Source organism: Brachionichthys hirsutus, chromosome 7 (assembly GCF_040956055.1).
Source record: "Brachionichthys hirsutus isolate HB-005 chromosome 7, CSIRO-AGI_Bhir_v1, whole genome shotgun sequence".
Lineage (NCBI taxonomy): Eukaryota > Metazoa > Chordata > Actinopteri > Lophiiformes > Brachionichthyidae > Brachionichthys > Brachionichthys hirsutus.
This window is the reverse complement of record NC_090903.1, coordinates 8,494,139-8,511,294: the sequence shown is the minus strand read 5'-3', so window position 1 is coordinate 8,511,294 and position 17,156 is coordinate 8,494,139. Positions and strand designations below refer to the sequence as shown.

At 41.9% G+C, this 17,156-nt stretch overlaps 2 protein-coding genes across 5 annotated transcripts; one reads left to right on the top strand and one right to left on the bottom strand.

The window, feature by feature from the left end:
* Window positions 1-1,046: 1,046 nt before the first annotated feature.
* Window positions 1,047-5,863, bottom strand: selenou1a (selenoprotein U 1a). 4 transcript variants are annotated; one of them, XM_068741203.1, is made up of 8 exons: window positions 5,814-5,863; window positions 4,549-4,566; window positions 3,985-4,213; window positions 2,875-3,054; window positions 2,486-2,577; window positions 2,241-2,381; window positions 1,790-1,954; window positions 1,047-1,716 (listed from the first exon to the last, which is right to left on the bottom strand). In XM_068741203.1, the coding sequence occupies exons 3-8, from the start codon at window positions 4,160-4,162 to the stop codon at window positions 1,621-1,623; spliced, it is 852 nt and encodes a 283-aa protein (XP_068597304.1). In that variant the 5' UTR covers window positions 4,163-4,213; window positions 4,549-4,566; window positions 5,814-5,863; the 3' UTR covers window positions 1,047-1,620. The 4 variants fall into 4 exon arrangements, with proteins under 4 accessions (XP_068597304.1, XP_068597306.1, XP_068597305.1 ...); XM_068741205.1 differs by having other exon boundaries at window positions 2,486-2,574; XM_068741204.1 differs by lacking the exon at window positions 4,549-4,566 and having other exon boundaries at window positions 5,814-5,828.
* Window positions 5,864-10,328: 4,465 nt separating this feature from the next.
* Window positions 10,329-15,280, top strand: mat1a (methionine adenosyltransferase 1A). Its single transcript, XM_068741102.1, has 10 exons — window positions 10,329-10,395; window positions 11,803-11,880; window positions 12,438-12,560; window positions 12,653-12,765; window positions 13,395-13,538; window positions 14,009-14,134; window positions 14,223-14,315; window positions 14,413-14,595; window positions 14,703-14,836; window positions 15,178-15,280. The coding sequence occupies exons 1-10, from the start codon at window positions 10,329-10,331 to the stop codon at window positions 15,278-15,280; spliced, it is 1,164 nt and encodes a 387-aa protein (XP_068597203.1).
* Window positions 15,281-17,156: the final 1,876 nt, after the last annotated feature.

The window sequence follows — 17,156 nt, the reverse complement described above, 5'->3', positions numbered from 1 at the left end:
CTTTCCTTATGCAAAATATGTTATTAATCAACAGCACAGCAAATCAGAGAATATCAGAGGATCCGCAGTAACACAATAAACAGAAGACGTTTATAAATCCAAGCACACATTTTTATTGAGCGACAAAAGTCATCTCATAATAGATTTAGTGCATTGGTTGAAGAACTAATTTTCTTTGGCTGTGTTTGTCACATCTCTGCATACTGGGAGATAATCTGTCATCCTGCCAGGAGTGGTTCAGGGTTTTCTCCACCTTTTATGTTTAAATATATTTTCTTGATGTGAAATGTATTTAAGATCAGAGCAATAGAATAAAATATGATTGATGTCCGAACCTGCCTCTGATATCTTATTAAGTTAATATCAAAAAGAATATTAATACTTTCATAAATTAAATGAAGCGCATCACATAAGTCTAGATACAGCTGATGTGTAGTGATGAAACCTCACAGGATCAGTGATCGAGACATGACATTCTGATTTATTCCTTCAGGGTGTCGCTCTGCACACGTTTAGGTGCAAATGTAGTGGTTTCATTATGATCTCTAAAATCAAATCAAATGTCCATTAAAACAAATGATCAAGCTACAATAGTGTACATCATGGAGTTTTACTTCATTTGTATAACAGATGGAGCTCAGTGCAGGTTAGCCAGCAGGACAGCCTTTTGATGAAGACCTGGTTGGAAACAGTGCCCCCTGCCTGACATATTAAAGACTAGAATGGGTGCACTGTTATCTTTCTGCTAATTAGCATTAGCCTTACTGGCACAAGAGATGATTATTAAGCTTTAAGGCAAAACTGGACCAAGTCAGACTTTTGTCTCTTCAAAATAAAAAAATATTCTGTCGGTTTGGGAGAACGGTCTCGCTGCCATCGTCCACAGGTGCTATGAAAACAACCTTTTACCATCTGATAGATGCACGCAGGAACAAGGATCTATGATGTAAAACAGCAAGCATATCTTGATCACAGGTCTGTGTATGCAGCCCAGAAGCAAAACATTAACCCGCCGGTCAGAATAAAGAGCCTCCTGTAGTCATGGATTTAAACACACAAGCGCCTTTATTAATGTCTGAAAGTCACATCCAACCACAGGAGTCGTTGTTGTGATGCCATTGCTGAGAATTAATTACATTTATATGTATTGTTATGTGGTGTTGCTCAAACAGAGGTAAACAAAACAAACACGGGAATAATAAAGACAGCGATGAGGAAAGGTATTTCTCTCCTCCTCCTCTTCCCCCCCCCCCCAGCGAAGCAATGCCCTATTCGAGCCTCAAACACGGTGATTGGCTGAGCCTCTGTGTGTTTGAGCATCAAACCTGCTCCTCTCCAAGTGGAGTTTAGAGTCAAGTTATCATTATCACACACAGAAAACCACTCGTCTACCTATGATCGAGGCCAATTCAGTTACTTGTAAAGGAGAAGCAGACACACAGAAACACAACTAGAAATATAACACAGAGGTAAAATCAGGTGTTAGATCCAGCAGGTTCACTTGCACTCTTCTCGGACTGATTTCAAGTGATGTTATGTCACACTTTTAATACCCGCCTCAAAAAAATAAATAGCTTGTACATCTCCAACTGCACATCCATGTGCAAATTAATGTAAAGATTATTTAACTGCCACAATTTTCTTCACGGCATCCAAAACATCTGCAGACTCCACCTTGTTGCCGAACTCCTTCTCATGATGTTCCAGGAGAATTCCCTGCAAAGCACGTCATGAGCTTAAGATTTGTAAATTGTATATAATATATAATTTCTGAATATATCTGTGCTACCTGGTCTCCTGCTCCAATGACAAACACTCCTCCGAGAATGAAACCCTCGCCATTCATGTTGCCCTGGTAACCGGACCTCCAGGCCCGAATGAAGTTCTGCCACACACCAAGTCGAATGAATCCCAGACCCCCCATCTTCCTCTGCAGCGTGCCGTAGAAGTGTTTCTGCAATCACAGTCAAACAAATGCTGGCGTCATTCAGAACGTTGCATGTTGTGGAAGACCCCACTCTTTTGAGATCATTTAGACCAGAAAAATAAATAGCATGAATAGACATGACATAATATCTTATTCATTCACATTTTTAAGACCAAATGTACAAAACATTTTCTGTAGATGAAATGAGAAAATATTAGTTATTCACAGCCCTCACTGCATTATTTATTTTACAAGTGGTTGAGATTTGGAAGATGTCCAACAAATATAATCACGAGAACGAACCACTGGTTACCTCCTCATCGATGTAAATGTCCCCAGCGAAGTGCTTCCTGAAGTCCTGGATCTCCGTGCCGATGTTCTCCTTCACCACGGCGACCAGAGGGACCCGGAGCTCTTCCAGCTGGGTCTTCAGAGAGGACAGCTCAGAGGCCTCCTGCATTAGAGACAGATGTTAGAACTCTAAGGCAAATGGAGCACACACGCCTTAACCTTCAAACAGTTTCAACACGGCGCCGTGAATGAGCCGCTCTCAATCACCTCTCTGCACAAAAATCATCCGGGCCGTCGTATAGCCAGGACCACGGCCCCGTTGGTCTCCCAAAGGCTTTTTGCTTTGATGACCTTGTCTTCTAGAGACAAAACAAGAAACCGATTCATACACAAGCCTCCGAACTTATCTCTGAAAGAATAAATAATAAGTACGTAACAAGGATACGCAGGGTTTTTACTGTTCCAATAATAAATAAATTTAAAAAAAAGTGAAAAATAAAAAGACAAAAGCTTCAAAAACGCTAAACGCCGAGTCGTGTTGAACATCTATACATAGAATATGCTGAAGAACAACAAATGCTCGGGGTTCAGCTTCAGAGATGGACTCTGGAATAAGAGCGGCTCTGAGAAAGCAGCGTCGAAAGTAACATAATTACCTTCTATCGTGGAGCGCAGGTCAGCGTCTTCAAGGTGCGCCAGCGATGCTCGGCCAGCTTCAGGCAGACAAAGGTCAGTGTTGGCCAGGAAGATCCCTGCTAATGCTGCGCCGACAGCGCCGATACCCAAAGACCACATCCCCATCCTGGACGGCTCCCCGGGCGGACCAGAAGACAGAGCTGCAGCACGGAATACAAACGGCATAACGTTTGTTTTAGTTTAATATCGTTCCTGCAGTTCGTACAAGGAGAGCCGAGATCTCCTCGAGGCCAAACAAGATCAGCCCAACCTCCCCCCACCTACCAATCTAAAGATCATCCATGAGATTAAATAGTTAGCAGTCTGTCCAGAGACAGAGGATAGAACTCAACAAGATGAGGTAACCGTAGTGGCTTGTGTGAGTCTGAGACATTTAATTCAATAGTTTGCGCTTTTAAATCAAAGTTTCCCTTTAGGATATCCTTTGGCAGAATTTAGGGCTGCCGAGATATTCATTCAGTGAATTGTCAAAAATAAAATAAAAATGTTGGGACCAGGGTAAGGTCTGTAAATGTCCTTTTCCCCACCAGAGATAATTAATTTAATTAGATGTCAAAACCAGCAAAACTTCACAACCAAAAGGGCAGACAAATGTTTATATTGGACAAAATAAAATGTTAACCAATTACAATTGAATGTCCCATCAATTTAGTGGTATTTATTTATAAACCAATCGTTCCAGTTCCACTGCAATGCAACGCTTGATACACAAGCAGATCGACTGTACGCACACCCGACGGCTGATGTCATTCAATCTGCTGTTAATTGAGAATGTTTTAAAGGGCGATATGAACAAAGCAGCTCTTCTAGTTGAAGCTTCTCGTCACGTTCCACCTTCCACACGTTCACCTAACAAACAACCCCGTGTCTCCATTGAACGCTGCAGAGTGTTCAAAATAACACTCCATGTGTTGACAATATATTACAGTGTGCCAGCAAAGGCATACCTGCCTCCGAACGCCTGCTTACTGACCAGCAGACAATGAACTCTAGTTAAAGGCACTAATTAAAACCTTTAATTAGTGCGTATGTTCTCGGGCCAAGCTGCTAACAGTCACGTCTGTCCTTGCCTGGAGTGGGTTCGTTTGGGCCAGGACCGCTTTTGGCTTTACTTTGGTGAAACAGAGCAGTCTGGGATCTGAGGGTCTGGGGTCCGGATGTGGGGGCGGGCCGGCTGCCTATCGTAATGCCGCCCACAGAGAGGGAGCAGCGCCGGGACAGACTCCGCCGGGACAGAGCCGCCAGCATCAGGACTGAGGCAAGAGTCTGATTCGGACTAAAAACACCCTCAAGATTTCACTGAAAGAGAAGCAAGCCACGTCACACAATATTACATTGTACATGTACTGTATATATATAATATACAATATAATCCACTCAGTTTTCAAGAGGCCTGTCTTTGTTTTAAATAACACCAACATAACCCTTTACTAGACCTTCATAAAGCCAGTTTTTATACATGTTTAAAACAGGAGTTTACCATTTGTGTTCAATCGTCCTCGTCTTACACACCGAGCTCCCGTTTGTGATCAACATGTTACACATGCAACACATCAAGCTCATGCACTGTGAAACACAACACGCAGACACACAAATATTACATCATAAAGAAGGCTTAGAACGATCATATCTACCTTACGCGTGACAACACCCTGTGGGAAAGGAAAAAGGAAAAAGGAAAGTCTAATGCTACTGCGTTTTATTTTCCATAAAGTGAAGGACTAACTTCTCCTGACAGAACAACTCTCAAATGCGTTCCGATGCTTTTAAACTGAGGATGTTAAAGGGCTGGAAAAAAGATAACAGCAGCTGAAAGAGACAGAAGGCTTCGCCTAAAAAGCCAAATCTAATCTAGACTGTCTAGACTCTCCAGATACTGCTGATACTGTAGTATCAGCAACTGCGTCACCCCCAATAGTATTATAATATAGATATGTGGCAATGTAGGGAGAAATGTCACACAGTAGCCAGACATGTCGAATAATTTCACACCATACGGTTTTCAAGTACTTAACTTAAATAATGATTCTCTTTCATCATTTAATTTCTCTACATTTGACTTTTTAATTTTACTTACGTTACAGGATGTGAATACTTCTTCCACAGCTGATATTGATATACACTTTAAAGACTCTTTAGTATCTCCTTTACATTGATATTATATTCCTTTATAGCCACCACAGAGCAAAATAAGTGATTTAAATTTTTTAAAGTTAGTTTGAATGTTTAGGTTTCCAGGTTTTGTGTAATTTCTCTCCGTATTAGTTTTGGCACGTCCGGATGTTGTTGTTTTTTTTTAGACAAATGGCCGCTCCCTTGCTAAACCGGCCCGGTCTTGTAAAACGGTGTGACATTTACATCTGCTATAATAATACCCCGGGTGGGGCAACACGACCAGAATGATGCCATTGTTGTGCTGGAGGCGTGGGAGTCCAATAAACAAGTCTCCATGGGGGTGAAAGGTCAGCACTTACACAACAGTGCATGTTCACCATGATGAACACTGAACCATCACCATCACGCCAAGGGGGGATGAGCAGACACAACTGGCAACCGCTAATGATTGGCCAGACTCTAAAAAGTAGCGCTTTTGCCCTTTTGTTTCTTGTTCGTGATGAAATTAAACAACACAACATTTCTAAAAGCTGCTCGACGGCCCCTCGGACCGGGGCCACTTCCTCCCCTCATGATACGTAAACGCGTAAATTAATGCGTCACCTCTGACGTCATACGAAATCAACGAGGCTCATATCAGATAGCAGTTAGCTGGGCTCGCAGTTTCATTTGGTTAATCTGACACCTGACCTAGAGCTAGCGCGATTTGTTTATGGGACACCGTCGCGTAAAAAAAAATAAACTAGAAGTGAATAGTTGTGTTTTAATAATAATGGACACTCACCAGCCGACAGAGCGAGAGGGACGCTCCTCTCTCTGCTGCAGCGCCGCGTTCACTGACCGACGCAGGCGTATTAAACGATTCCAGAAAGCCCAAACTAATCGAACACAATCGCTCACAAGCGACGTTTGAGTGTCTGCCCATTTCATTTTTATTACAGAGCATCAAAATGTTGAAATAAGACACTATTGTTATGCTAGTATTTTTTTCCCATCAGTGAGAAAGCGTTTACATTTTCAGCTTCCCTGTACAATGTACTGCATAGTAAATATATCAACAATTAATTAATTACAATTTAATAAAACAGCAGCTATAAATAAAATATTTTAGAATATTATGGTAACTTTTGCCTTTATCAGAGACAATTTAATTCAACTCTAAATTTAAATGGTCTTACTCAATGGATCCCCAAGAGCTGTTCCTGAAGAGGGGTGAATACCATTACTGAAGTTTGAATTATAGTCTAAAAGCTCATTTAGTGTGTTCGAGCCTTCATCTAAGATCATAACACAACATTTGTTCAATGACCGTATTGCTTCTGTTCATCTTCATAAACATCTTATGGGCCCCTTTTTTACAACCACCAGAGATAGCAGCTTTAAAAATAAAGCCATTGATGAAAACAAAGTCTGCTCACTGTGCTCAGGGAGCTGTCTTAAAGGCGTGAGGAGTGTGCGAAGGCGTCGAACCACGTGACAGAGACCTCTGTGAGTTTTAGTACTTGTTAACTGCGTTTTTCTACAAAGTATCACTGACAGACTAGTAGAGCGAACACATTGTCTTCCTGGCATAATGTGACAAACGTCCGTTGCCGAGAGGGTGCTGGGTCATGTTTCACCGATGGGTGGCAGCCGAGCGGAGGAATGTGCTGAGGATCCAAAATAAGATGCAATAGAGATGGGATTTGGTGGCACTCCGCCAGCCGTGCTATACATTCTCCCTCGCTACTCTGCTCAGCCATGTGCTGAGCAGAGTAGCACATGGCCACTACTACAGTTGTGACTATCTGCCTAGGCTTCTTTTTTTAAGCCATTGCAGGTCATCTGCCAAAACATCTCAATATTAGAAAAGCACTCAAACAGCGCAGACCTCTGCCGAGCACCTCAGTCCCCCTATATTGTGGTTTACACCAAAAAAATAATGGCCCTACGTTTATTTTATCTACATTTTTAGATTCCTTAACCAGAAAAGCACACCTTTAGCAACTGGATTCACATTGATATCATTATTAGTTTAGAAGTTATTCACAAAAAGCACACTTTTAGTGGTGGCAGTTTCTTCTGGATCTAGATCCAGTGCTTTTGAAGATACAACAAAAACATAGCCTATATATATGCCAAAACGCAAGTGTACATTACCCCTGTTTCTCAAAAGATCTAGATAATATCTACAATTCAGATTTGAACCAGGTGAAATTTGGTGGTAAGATAGAGTTACCGACCCTACGTGACTGTGTCAAATTCCATAAAGAGCGGTCAATAATCAACCGAGATATTGAGGAAAGATTTTTGAAGCTCCATTGACTGCAATGTTAACAACATTTTCAAAGTGATCCAGGATCTCTTCTGGATCATCACCAGAATTTAATCAACTGTTTCTGGTAACATTCCCAATATCTGATGCAAATTTCAGCAAGATCTGTCTGTAACTTTTTGAGTTATGTTGCTAACAGACAGACAGACAGACAGACAGAACCTCCATGGTGGAGGTAATAAATGAAAGGTTTTCACCTGTGCTTGTGACTCATTAGATCAGCTGTTGCTGGAAAATATGTGCGGTCTGGAATCAGCCAGACTGCATTCCCACTGGTATTCTCGTCACACAAAAATTCACATGCAGGACTGTTTCTCTTTGGACAAATGCTACTGTCGTGGGGAGTGTGTGGAACCGATAGCCAATCACGGCTGAAGGTTTGCACCCCACCTACTGTTTGATGATCTTGCTTACTCAGAAAGTATACTAAGAACTGCAGTAGTAAAAGAAGGCTGAGGAACACTTTTAACTTTTAGTACTCTTTTAAATTGGTGCATAACAGTGTATTAATAAACTCTGTCATTGTAACAGTATATACTGTACATTTTGAAATTCTGCCAGGTACTACAAATGTCAAAAGGTAAGTTAATAAAGACAAGAAGCACAAACATCATTAATACAAATCTAAACACAGTAGGCTAATGTTGTTGGTAGACTGTGTTTATTATATGCGTTTTTATTTTCATTTAACCATTATGTATTGATTTGTACGCACTAATCTCAAGCATGCAGTAAAAGTTTATGACTGGCAGGATCCAACTTATTCTGACTGTCATCCAGATCAAACTGGATGGTAACCAGAAGAGCTGAGCTGCCAAGTAAACTACGAGTCCTTGAACCAGGGGAAAAACAAATAGGTGTCAACAACCCCTGAGGTGGTCAGAGTTCATTTATTAATCCTGTTCGCTCAGGTTTCACTCTGTACGACTATAAATCCAAAGAGTGGCCTCAATACCTTGACCCAGCTTTTACACCGAAACGTCACAGGTGTGACGGATTCCATGGAGCCAATCAGGTGGAAGGTGGAGACGGCGTCATTTTGTCTAAACTGATTTCAGATTGTCTGAGGGTTTTTTTTTTTTTTTGCCATACTATCTAATGTCAAAATTGTAGTATTTCAATGATAAATGCACAATTCCTCTTTCTTTCTTCACCTATATTGGACATGCTATCACATGATGAAAGACGTTTGCTAATGTTATGCTATGTTCATCATGACCACTCACACACTTTAGTTATTGACGGATATTGATTACATTTTCAGGAAATGTTGGGAATGTTACCAGTAACAGATGATTATATTCTGGTGATGATCCAGAAGAAATTCTGGATTATGGATCAGTTTGAAATTCTAGCGTGGCAGCAGTATAACTATCATCCATCGGCCTTCTACAGCCAATCCGAGCAGTAATTGTCACGACAGAACATAAAATCGGATGTTTCCCTTTCAGTGTGTGAAGTCATTTATCGCTCATAAAACACATCACAGCTCTGTAAGGGTAGTTTAATTCCTGCAGAGCAGATTCGTGTCATCCACGTGGGACGTACACGTGGCCCCCTCGCTCTATTATTACATCACTCATGCAATGCATGTGCAATTAAATCCAAGCCATAAAATGTGCATTATGAACTACACGTTACAAATCGAACAAGGGTGATTTAAGAATCACAGCTTCATGGAGGTCCGCCCCTAATAAGACCTGAGCAAAAGAGTTTAATCCCCAAGTCTTTTCATGGATTTACAGTCATCGTTAATCAACTCACGGAACAATAAAAATTCAGACGCTGTCTAATCAAGCTATTCTTCCAATCAGTGCGCCTGGGCAAGACGTAAAGTAAAAACTAGCCTTTTATATTAAGACTCTTTGGCTAAATATAAATATCTTCTTGATCACTGATCCACTTGATTCACTTAAAAATCTATACGGAAAATAAAGTTTCAAGCACACACCCGTCCACTTCATGTTCCATGCTGACACCTGAGAACCGTGATAGCTGTTATCTTTCAGCATGTTCAGAGATATTATGTAAGAGATGCAAAAGAGTTCTTTCCTTGGTCAGTCATTAACAAATGTGTGAATGCAAATAACACAAACTTGGAGCCATAACAGTCTCTCACTTTCTCACGACAGTCACAATCATAACTTCTTGTTTTAACATCCTAAAAAACAACTTTAAAGGATTCAGGCCAAATTGAAGGTGTCATGGTGGAGGCCAGGTCGGCACTCGGGCAATATAATAATTCAGCCACAGCAAGAGGGGTTGGGCCTAATAAGATTTTGGACAAACCCAATGTCTGCACACTATCTTTGTGCATAAAGTATGTGCATATATGTGCACTATGTGTCTGTCTCGTCACACTAGTTGCAGAAACAGCGTGGCTGCGCCTTCTTTCTGAAGGTGCAGTCAATCAGCTGACGATCCATGAGAGATCTCCACCATGCATCTGCAATATTTGATCTTCTCTCAGGAAATGGCGTGATTCTTCCTGCGGTAGTTGACAGACAGAGACTATAATGCCTCCGGCTGAGACTTTTAGACAACAGCATTTGGACAATGGTTAATGGCTGCTCCCCCCCCCGATTTAAAGTGTTCCTACTGCCCGATTAGAAGCAACACACTCTCGGCTATACAGCTATTACGGCCGGAGGCGATGCGTTTTTACGCACAGTATCATGGTTTACGCAATGGGCTAACGCACCGTTTCCACTGAAGGAAGCGTGCTCCCATTACGCCCCCCCCCCCCCCCCCCCCCGGAATGGACTGCCCCACAGATTGACATGACGTGTTTGTGAGTGTGTGGGCTCTCCGGCCGTCTATATCAGACCATGTGGATGCGTAATTGGAGTTTGTAGGATAGACTCGACAGCCATTTCTCTCCTCGAGCGCACCAGCGGGAATATAAAGCAGCCTCCAGCTTTCTCTTGGTGGGAGCCCAGGAACGTTTCTCTCTCTTCTTAAGTCTTGCCCAGTAGCTGCAGAAATATGAATGACATGCTGGAGGAAGGATCGTTCATGTTTACGTCGGAGTCGGTGGGAGAAGGACATCCAGGTGAGTCTCACCTGAAGACAAGTTCACACCAGACGTGAAGGTGTGTCAAGGCGTTACCTGGGAAAATAGAGCACGCATTTAAATCTGTGCGCACTTTATTTATAAAAACATGTATCATTTAAAATCCACTTTTACTTTTTCTTGTCACAGGAAAAAGTTGCTTTGCAGCAGCGTGGACGCGCGCGCGCGCGTGTGTGTGTGAACCAACTCCATTTATGTTCGCTTGTGTGTCCAAAATAACCCGCAGCGCTCACAGGGCTGTGTATTTACACCAGAGGCATCCTCGCTATTTCATTCACACAACATTCCCCCCCCCCCCCCAGTGAGGCAAACCTGAAAGTTAGAACCCCAGTCATAGAGTAATACACGAACAAGTATTTCACATGTCAGCCAAAACTCATTTTACTGCGTTAATCTACTTTAAATTATTATATAACTAATGTTATTTAGATCTAAGCAGAATATGAATGTGTAATAAATGACTTGATAAACTATGTTTAAATATGAGTTCCTGTATTATATTACTGTTATTACCAATAGTAATTATTATTACAATGATAATGCATTTACAGCTGTGTAGAAGGACTTTCTTGTGTGATAACCATTTATTAAATGTTTATATTCTGATTAAAGATAATTTTTTTAGAGGGACATGAATCTTAAAAAGCTGTCTGCTCTCTGTACTCCTGTCTGATGATCTGTCACCCCAAACCCATTAATGATTACAATCATTGGGCAAATATAAAACCTCACAAAGTCCCCTGTGTTCAATCAGTAAACAGCGTCGTTAACTAGTTGTGCTGCTTCGCAGATGCAATAAAGACAACATGATGACCATGAACTCCGGCCGTAAATAAGCGAAAGCAGCATTTTCTCCACTGAAGTATTTAAGTACTGCTGCAGTCACATACAGCGATTACATATCACTCATTTGATACTATAATTATAATATAAACTTACATTCACATGCATGTGAAAGACAAGACCAAGCAGCCAGTGAAGGAAAAATAAGAGCATAGTATTTTATATTTCCACTTTGATTTGAATGCTCCTTTGAGCCTTTTAAGTACTCCTTAAAGGTCTATGACCATGACTAATTTCGGCCGGATCCGGATCACAATCCGGATCTGAGAGCTAATTTTCGTTCTAAAATCTGCATTTTTCAGGAGTCCATCCTGACCTCAAATTTGGAGCTAGAGACTTCAAATTTGGTGTGTACACTCATAGTTCATTGTAGTTTCAATAATGTTACAGTTGTAGTTGTATCTTTTCCCGTTCCGGAGCAGCAAGCTAGCGCAGGTTTGGCCCCTCTGATCCGGAAGCCCTGTTTACTGTCTCACAAGATCGAATAATCTATTGGAGGCGAGGGTCTGCAATCTCTGATTTGTTTTTAATGCATCTCCACAGACAAGATTTGTGACCAGATCAGTGATGCTGTCCTGGATGCTCACCTGAGGCAGGACCCAGATGCCAAAGTGGCCTGCGGTGCGTAAAATATCACTGAGATGGACTTCATTCATTCATCTTCAGCCACTTATCAGAACCCACGGCTCACAGGTTTTACTGGAGCCTTATCTCATCTGGTAGAGGTGGCGGGGTACACCTTGGATGAGTCACCAGTTTGTCTTCTTCACACCTTCTGGCTGTGAGGCCGCAGCACTGCCCACTGCGTCCATCATGCTAACCAGATTGACTTTATGTTGTTTTTAATATTACGGATTCGGACATCTTACTAAATGGCTGGCCTTATCGTTTTATCGCAGCACAACAAAGGCAAAGTGCACTTATGCAATAAAGCTGCCAAAGTCCAGCTGAGGGTCAACCTGCAATGTCCCGGAAATGCTCTTCACATATTAATCGTCATGCAGTTAAACATGAAGATCAGCACTTTTGATTTAATAAAATTTTTTTATTATTATTGCATTCAAGCCCTGTACATTGTTGCAGCACTTTAATTCCAAATAGATTGCAGACTGTAAACAGTAAGATCTCCAGACCTTGAAGAGCATTGCAGGTGGAAATGTTGTGGGTTGTTTTGACAGAGACGGTGTGTAAGACCGGCATGGTGTTGCTCTGCGGGGAGATCACGTCTCGGGCCAACGTGGACTACCAGAAGGTAGTGAGGGAAGCCATTAAACAGATCGGCTATGACAACTCTGACAAAGGTGAGAGCGCAGCATGGAATAAGCAAATGCATAGTAATATGCGGTCCATGTTTGCAGCCGCTCCTCTTCACTCTATCCCTTTGCTTCTACAGGGTTTGACTACAAGACTTGTAACGTGCTGGTGGCTCTGGAGCAGCAGAGTCCGGATATTGCTCAGGGGGTCCATGTTGACAGAGAGGAGGAGGACATTGGAGCGGGAGACCAGGTAGGATTGTTGCAACAGGGTGACGTGTCCTTTGGCACATTTTGAGAGCAGAGATAGAGGGGCAAAAAAATCTGGCTGTGTCGTATTTGACAGTTTATCATTCTACGAGCCAATCGTTGAGTCCGACCGATTCAACGACTCTCTGAGGCTAGGGTTAGGATTAGGATTAGGGATGCGGGTTGGGGTTAGTGTCAGGGATTGGGGATAGGGGTTACTGTTATGGTTAGGGGTTCGATATAGGGATAAGGTTAAGGTTTGGGGTTAGGGTTAGGGGTTAGAGTTAGGATTAGGGATGCAGGTTGGGGTTAGTGTCAGGGATTGGGGGTTAGGGGTTAGGAAGGAAACAGTAGTTTTGGGGATTTGCTTTATAATATTTCCTTTGGTGAAACGGTGATAATTTTTACCTCATCAGATGATCTAATCTGGATTCTTACGACACAAAGATTTCCGAAATGTGGCAACATGTTCAAACTAGACAGTGTTCTTATATAGCGGGTCCACACAACTGTACTGTAGTAGTACACGGATCAGATATTTCATAAATGCAGTTAAGTGAATGTAGTTCTGAATATATTCATTAGTTATTCTGCAGAGCACCTGCTTCTGCTCTGACGCTCTCTGCTCTGCAGGGTCTGATGTTCGGCTATGCTACAGATGAGACGGAGGAGTGCATGCCGCTCACCATCATCTTAGCCCACAAGCTCAACTCAAAGATGGCTGAACTCAGACGCAATGGTACCATCCCCTGGCTGCGTCCGGATTCTAAAACACAGGTGAGCTTTTTCCTTTCTTTCTTTTATCTTAATATAAAAGGCCTTTTTGTGCATCTAAAGGCAGTTAAAAGATGACTGCAAGTCTTTGGCATGACGAGTCTCATACATTCGTCTTCCAGGTCAAATGTAGGTTGTTAGAACATCCTCCTATTCAAACACAGAGCTTCAGATTAAGGCCTGGCTGGAGAGAACATGCAGGCTCAGACAACCACATCTTAATAAATTAAAAGTAACCGTCTGGTCTCATTATCAGAAATGAGTGTCTTTAGCTTTGTAGATCAGAAACTATCATCCAGATTTATTTTACTCAAAGCTTTTGCCTGAAAAATGTAGATAATCCTGTGCTGAAACTGAGGTAATCAGAAAAGCAGAACATTACGTAAATGAGACTCGAAAGCTACATATTAAATCAGTACTTCTGACCATATTCAACATTGTGTTCCAACTTATGCTTCTCGTTTGTCCCACAGGTGACGGTGCATTACGTCCAGAAAGATGGAGCTGTAATTCCAAAAAGGGTTCACACCATTGTGATCTCCGTGCAGCACGATGACTGCATCTCCCTGGAGGAACAGAAGAGGGTCCTCAAGGAGAAGGTAGACCCTCATGATACCATAATACCTGGTATTATTCTGGGGCAATGAAGCCATATCTCTTGTTTTAACGTTGCCTGCTGTCTGTCAGGTGATCAACGCGGTGGTTCCTGCAAAGTATTTGGACGATAAGACCGTTTATCACCTCCAGCCCAGTGGCCGCTTCGTGATCGGAGGACCCCAGGTGGCCATAAATACAAATGAACTGCATATTTCGTCTCCAAACACATTCCGAGTCAGAAGTCATTTACGTATCTTTCTTTCTCTATTTAACTGCGTAGGGTGATGCTGGTGTGACTGGCAGGAAGATCATTGTGGACACATACGGAGGGTGGGGAGCTCATGGCGGTGGGGCTTTCTCCGGGAAAGACTTCTCCAAGGTTGATCGCTCCGCTGCCTACGCCGCTCGCTGGGTGGCCAAGTCTCTGGTCAAAGCGAAACTGTGCAGGAGAGTACTGGTTCAGGTGGGTGTTCAGCTTCATTTATTCTCTGCATCCAAACATAAACCCGGACTGACACCGTTGTAGCGTGTTGTTTGACATTGCTTCGTCCCCGTCTCTATGCGTTGCAGGTGTCTTACGCTATTGGAGTGGCCGAGCCTCTGTCCATTTCCTTGTTCACCCACGGTTCCTCCCAGAAATCAGAGTCAGAGCTGCTTCAGATTGTCAAAAAGAACTTTGACCTGCGGCCAGGAGTCATCGTCAGGTAACCATAGGCTGGGAAGAATTATAAGTTATAGCTTCTTGCAAATGAATCTCGTGGAATACGGTGTGTGTGTTGAGAAAAGTTGGGCAATGAAGGGGGAAAATTGTTCAAGACAGCTGCTTGTTGCTATTAGAAAGCAGTCGTAATATAACATAGAAAAAGGCAGAATTTTATAACAAAAAGGTCGACCCAGGAGATGATACATGGACGTACATTATTATGAGCATCGGGGCTCTGAACAGATTAACATTATGTAAGGAAATGTGATCCAAAGAAGGAACCGGGCAGACCGCTCTTTTGAAGAAGTGTCGATCCCACCATTTCTTCTGTCTCCTCCTCAGGGAGCTGAACCTGAAGAGACCGATCTACCAGAAGACAGCCGCCTACGGCCACTTCGGCAGGTCAGAGTTTACTTGGGAGGTGCCCAAAAAACTGGTCTACTAAACACCACGCCTGCCTGTCCTGGTCGGCTTACCTGGAGGCTTCGAGCGCGATGACTGGCAGCTGACATGACATACTTTTAATAGGAAGAGTTAAAGGATATGAAGAGGTGATTATGTGCAGTGTTTGTAGCTGATGGACATGTAATAGGACACTGCAGAGGACGAAGCCAATTATTTTATTACTTCTTTTGTAGGCCATGGCACATTTAGTTATTGGTAGTGTTGAAATATTCCTCCAATCACTCGTCAAACATTCTAACACAAATTAAAATACCACATTTAATGCCCTCACTCTATATATAGATACGTACTTCTACCACCCTGGAAGCAGTGTTTTACCTCAGAGCTCTCCCTCATATGACGTATAGCATCAACCTCAGTGCTTCCCTTTCTTAAATAAATATAAAATGACAGTATTTCAACAGATACATAATGAGAAAGTCAGTCCAGCCAAAGGTCTGGCTTTTATTACGATACATTTACATTTCCTTTTCTACGTCTTATTTTGTAATGTGTGCCACAGGAAGCTGTTTGCACTGTTACAAGCTGTACAGTGTACACACAGAGTTTTTAACTCTTAAACATGTTACATAGCCATACAGCTTCATGTTTTCATGCCAACATTTCTTTTTTCTACGTGGAGGTCTGCTGCTGTGCCTCAGTCCGTTTATGGGACTCACGGCAGATACCTAAATGTCGTAATCCTTTTGATTGTGAATCCATCTCCCCTGGTCTCCAAGTGACCTTTAAGTCTAATTCATTTTAATGTGACAGAATACGCTCTGTCCCTTCCATCTCTCTCTCACATAGGATCATTTCATACTCAAAACAACTTGGACTCAGTTACACTGCACTTCTTTCTCACAGATAAATCTCCTTGAATTAAGGAGGAAAACTAAGGCAGTACTTTCTAAAATGTTTCTTACAGGGCATTTACATAAATTTTATCAGCATTTGCTTTTGCTAATCACAAATTATATGATTCTTCTGATGGGAATGAGGGAGTGTTTGATTTATACTCACTATAAAGCAGAAGGGTGGGACGTTTTGGCAACCATGACGACACGTTCCTCCACAGACAGCCATTATTTTTTGTAAGGAAGCCTTTCGTCTATTTAATGTTTCGACCGGTCTTTGTCGACAGAGACATTGGACAATGTAAATAATTAAAGAATGAAACGTAAAGCTTCCTGTGCTGTTTTTGCTGGATTTGGGTTGCGTGATGAAGTTGAAGCAAGCAATGACACTCAAAGTCCATCTTTTATTTATTTGAAAGCTTGTATTTGTTGAACATTAAGGCAAATATGCTTACAATCATCACGAATCTTCATCATCAGAGAGTTTACATCTTAAACTTCTTTGGGTTTTAATGATCAAAATAACACATAAGGCACATTGAGAACATTTTGCATAAGGTCTGGTCATTAGCAACTGATTATTAGAGAAGCTTTTTCTTTTCTTTATTGCAAATATTTAACCATTCAAGTATGAGCAGCATGAAGAAATCCTAACTATACAGAAATGTTTAAGATTTTGACCAACAATAATCTATTATATTATAGCTACCAATCAATGCTACACTGTAGAAAAAGCAGTTGCAACTATACTATACATATAAAGATAAAAGAACAAACATGATACTTAAACATTAAATGCCCTTAAACCGTAACTGGCAGACATAAGCAGAGTCCAATCCGCTTCGAATGAAAGGCTGTTGCTGGTGTCAAAACATTTTCCTGAGTGCAAATTTCAGACAGATCGGTAAACGAGAACAAGAGGACAAAGAAATCAAGAGGCCGACTGGATATGAATGAGAAGGTTAAAATACTGAAAAACAACATTTCTTGTAGTGTTCAACTGGGAAATGAAGCATTACA